At 63.2% G+C, this 4,120-nt stretch overlaps 1 protein-coding gene across 1 annotated transcript in view; it reads left to right on the top strand.

The window, feature by feature from the left end:
* The first annotated feature begins 1,650 nt into the window (after positions 1-1,650).
* The window catches only part of USP28 (ubiquitin specific peptidase 28), a 27,294-nt gene continuing 24,824 nt past the window's right edge, over positions 1,651-4,120 (top strand). The window contains exon 1 of the mRNA XM_026863866.1: positions 1,651-1,710. Within this exon, the coding sequence (XP_026719667.1) occupies positions 1,666-1,710 (45 nt within the window). The 5' untranslated portion in view covers positions 1,651-1,665. The remainder of the gene's footprint in view (positions 1,711-4,120) is intronic.

Here is a 4,120-nt window from a genome sequence, read left to right as displayed (position 1 = left end):
GCCCAGCCCAGCGGCTCTGCGGAAGAGTGAACCCGAGCAGGGAGGCAGCAGCTCTCCTTGCTCGCTTTCCCCCCGCCGTCGGGTTTTTGAGAACGCCCAATTAATCTCGCGATCAGCCTCTCCCCCTGCATCAAGTTTCAGGCTGGGAGGATGCAAGGGGAGCCCGCTCCGCCACCCCCCACCCTGCCGGCTCCCCTGGGGCCCCCCCAGCCCCTGCCCAGGCACTGGGCCATGGAGAAGCGGGTTTTGGGGGGACAAACATCGTGCATGCGTGCAGCAGGGGTGGGGGGCACAGCGGGGGGAGAGGATGCTGCAGGCACCGGGGCTGCACCCGGAGATCCTGGGTGGTCAGAAAGTCTCGGGGGCAACCTCAGAGAGGGGGCGGTCGGTCCCAGGAGGTCACAGAGACACGAGGCTGGCTCAGATGGGTCCCCATCAGCAGGGGAGGGGGGGCTCTGGAAGTACTGGGCTTCCCTCACAGCCGGTGGTGGGGCTGGTCTGTCCCGCCGGAGACGGGTGCGCTGGCCGGTGCAGGCTGCAGGCAGCCCGCGCCCAGACGAGGGTCCGCTGGCACTGCAGCCTTGGCGTGCACCTTCCAGCGAACGGAAGCGCTTCCCTCCCATTTCAGTTTCCCCAAATATTCAACACCTTCGGGCAAGCGTGGCCACACCCAAGGTTGGTCTTGTGACAACTGAGAGCACAAACGTGCTCGGCGCTCGCCTGTGCCCCGGTACCCTGCTCAGGCTTCCCTCCGCGCCAGGGTGTCACGTCCTCGGGGCAGCATCCCTGTGCCTGGCAGGGGAGCCTCACCCCGGCCCCTGTTCCCTCTAATCCCTCTAATCCCGTATATTTGTGTACGCATGTCTGCGTTTGCGTGTGCTGTAGGTGCCCGTGCCCCCACAGAGCTGCTGGAAGTGCTGGGGAAGCGTCGGGCAGAGACCAGCGCCTGCGGCGGTGGCGCAGAGCAAATCGCATCAGATGGCAGCGTGGAGTCACTTAAACGAGATAAGAATTAGTGCGCGGCCCTGATGAACTCCCCCTCGGCTGCCAACAGCGGTGTCAGGGAGAGAGCGAGAGCAGAGCTGGGGCTAATTTGATTTCTCGGCTCCGTTAGCGGCTGGCAAGTCACCTCCCGGGGAGCGCAGGCAGCTCAGAGCTCTTTCCCCTTATTGAATCCGGGTAATGAAAATCACGGGCAGCGCCGTGGTGGCGCTGGGGACCGTGACCTGCTCTGCCCCGCTCCTCCAGCCCCCCGCACCCGCGGCGGGCAGGATGCAGCCAAGGGGGCGAAGACCACTCAAGCGGAGCCTCTGCTGCAGCATCATTAGCTCTGAATTTGCTCTCTTGGGTTTTACGTCTTCATCTTAAAGAGATTTTAATGTAGTTCCTATCAGCCCTCCTGTTATCGGATATCTAATTAGCGTGATCTATTACAGCCTCGCGTTACAGGCGTGCGCAGGGCGCTCTTGCGGGACTCTTGGTGGGACGGCGGATATCAATCGGCAGCGCCCGGATCAGATTTACTTTCCGAAATGGCGTAATGGGATTTTATTAGCCCAGTAATCTGCTGCGCAGTAATTGCTTTTCTGGGAAACGGAGCGCTGGGCATCTGGGGCTTCCTGCGGCTCAGCCCCGCGTCCTGCCCGGGCTCTGCTCTGCGCTGGGATGTTGACGACAGGCTTCTTCCTGGGGCAGCCACGCCGGGAGCGGGTACCTGAGCTTAGGCAGGTGGCGAACTTCTTAAATTGTGCTGAGGCAAGAGCCGTGCTGATCTTGGGGATCAGGGAGAGCACGGGGCCGCAGGCACGAAGTCCCCGTGATGGGAGGGGACAGTGATGCCCTGCAGCCCCCGTCGCCCCACCCTGCCCTTACCAGGGGTGGGAGCCAGCCCCGAGCCCGCGGGTGACGCACCGTATCCCCACGGCAGCATCCGCCTCGGCAGCTCCCACCCGGGTCACGGCACCTGCCAGGGGCCACGGGGGCTGTGGCAGGCGCCTGGCTGAGCTCTGTGCAGGCCCGGGCCGCAGCAGGAGCGGGCAGGGAGGTCTCGGCTGCGGTGCCTGCCCGCGCAGAGCAGGCAGGAGAGGGAAGCGGCCCTCCTCCGGGCTGCCAGGACTCGCCTTTCAGAGCGCGTCTGGAGCGTCAAAAGCAATAAAGCATCGCGGAGGAGCCCTGGCAGCGCGGCTGCCTGCCGGCCCCGGCCCCATCACGAGCCCGAGGCCGCCCATTACGGAGCCTCGCGCTCCCCTGAATTGCATGTCTGCTGTGATTTAACGCTGCAAGACATGAAGTGAGCGCTGTGTGCAGGCAGGGCTGCCGGCGCTGGACGGGCAGGCTCGCAGCAGCCCCCGCGCCAGCAGGGACGAGACCCTCCCGTGGGGCAGCGGTGCTCGGGCTCGCTGTGTCCCCGGGGTGGACACGTGGGATCTGTCCACCTTGTGCAGCTCCAAGATGGAAGTGGAGAGCAAAGGGCCGGGAGCGGGTGCCCAGGGTGGCAACTTGGCTGGTTTAATCGCTGTCATGGGTCACTGAGGATGCTGCTGGCTTCGCCCCCGCGGCACACGCTTTACCCCATCCATCGGGCCCACATCTCAGAGGAGTCAGGACTAGGGGGTCCGGTGGCCGCGAGCCTGCCCCGGGATGTGCCCTAGAAGGGAAAAGCCGCTTTGCTGCAGCCCAGCGCCCTCAGAACAGGCAGGCTGCCCACAGGAGGGCAGGGGGGTGCTTTGGACAGCCCAGCACTCCAAAGGCAGCAGCCGCAGCTTGTCTGGGAGCCCTGGAAGGGGGGGGAGGTCCCCCTGCCCCCGCTGCCGGATTTACTCATCTGCTTAACATAGCGGAGCTGGAACAGCCGCAGGGTGACTCACGCCGCCCTCGAAGGCAGCGGCGCGTTATTTCAGGTCTGTGACGCCGGACAGTGAACGTGGGGGCCAAGCGCTGCTTGCCAGCCAGGTCCGTGGTGAGGAGGAGGAGGAGGAAGATGCTGGGGGTCTGTGCTGGGGGGCTCTCGGCTGAGCACCGGCAGTGAAGGGGACAGGTCACCCACGGACCACGGAGTGGTCAAAACTCGCCCTTGGCAGGTACCAAGCCCCACCAGCAAATGAGCCCGACACCTTTAAATCCCCGGCGAGGGGAGGGGAGCGCTTTCTCTGCAGTCCTTTCCCCCGTTAGACACCCTCCAGGTGTTGGCAATACTCCGCGTTTCAATGACAAGAACGTGAAGGCATTCACAGCCCATTGCTGTTAGCGGGGAGACGCAGGACAGCAGCCAGGCCTGGCAGGTGCGGTACCACCCCAGGTCAGGCCTTGCTGAGAGCAGCCCCGGCTGGTCTTTAGGATTCTGTGACGGTCTTTTCCTTTTTCTCTTTATTTTTATAATGGAGACCCACGCTGGAGGCTGGCTGGGTGGGAGATCATGTGGCCTGCGGGCGCGGAGCCCATCCCAGAGGTCGGTTTTGCCGCAGGGATTGCGGTGCTGGTAACCTGATGTAAATACCCTGCGTCTGCCCTCCTCGCCCCTCACCCCGGCCCTCCGGCTGCGGCTGTAGTTTTTACAGAGTTTTTCCAATCAGAAACCACAGCGCTTCCAGCCTGGCTTTTTAATAAAACCACGTTGGCCATTACAGCTGGGTATTTTTCCCTTCATTTTCTAGAGAAAATGAGAAAGATTTCAAGCAAAATGGCAAGGTTAATTTGGGCTGAAAAGGCTGTTAGTTTTTGATGTAAAAAACCTGAAAAAGTCCTGCAGAAAAGCCTCTTCCCCCTTGTTTCTGTTGGAGTCTGGGCACAGCCGGAGGGGCCAGGGGGCAGCAGCCGGGCTCTGCCAAGAGCTCCTGGTCTTTGTCACGAGGCTCCCAGGGCGAAGTGGCGCGGGCAGGGAGCTGCTCTCGGCGTGCCGGGGCAGGGTGGCTCGTCCGGGGACGCTCCTGGCCCGGGGAGGGAAGACGGAGCGGGGCAGGGGGGCTGTGGTGGTGCTGGAGGGGGTCACCCCCCGTCACACAGCGCGCGGGGCCGGCCGTGCCCGCGGACATCCCACAGCAAAGATTACAGCGGCCACTGTCACCTCCCTGTAGCCTCCAGGCTCCCAAAATATTCAGAATTTCTTACATCGCAGTTAGAC

The sequence above is a fragment of the Athene cunicularia genome (assembly GCF_003259725.1).
Source record: "Athene cunicularia isolate RWA chromosome 24 unlocalized genomic scaffold, athCun1 chr24_part2, whole genome shotgun sequence".
In the NCBI taxonomy this organism is placed as follows: Eukaryota; Metazoa; Chordata; class Aves; order Strigiformes; family Strigidae; genus Athene; species Athene cunicularia.
Note: the sequence above shows the minus strand (reverse complement) of the source record. Positions and strands in the feature narration are given on the sequence as shown.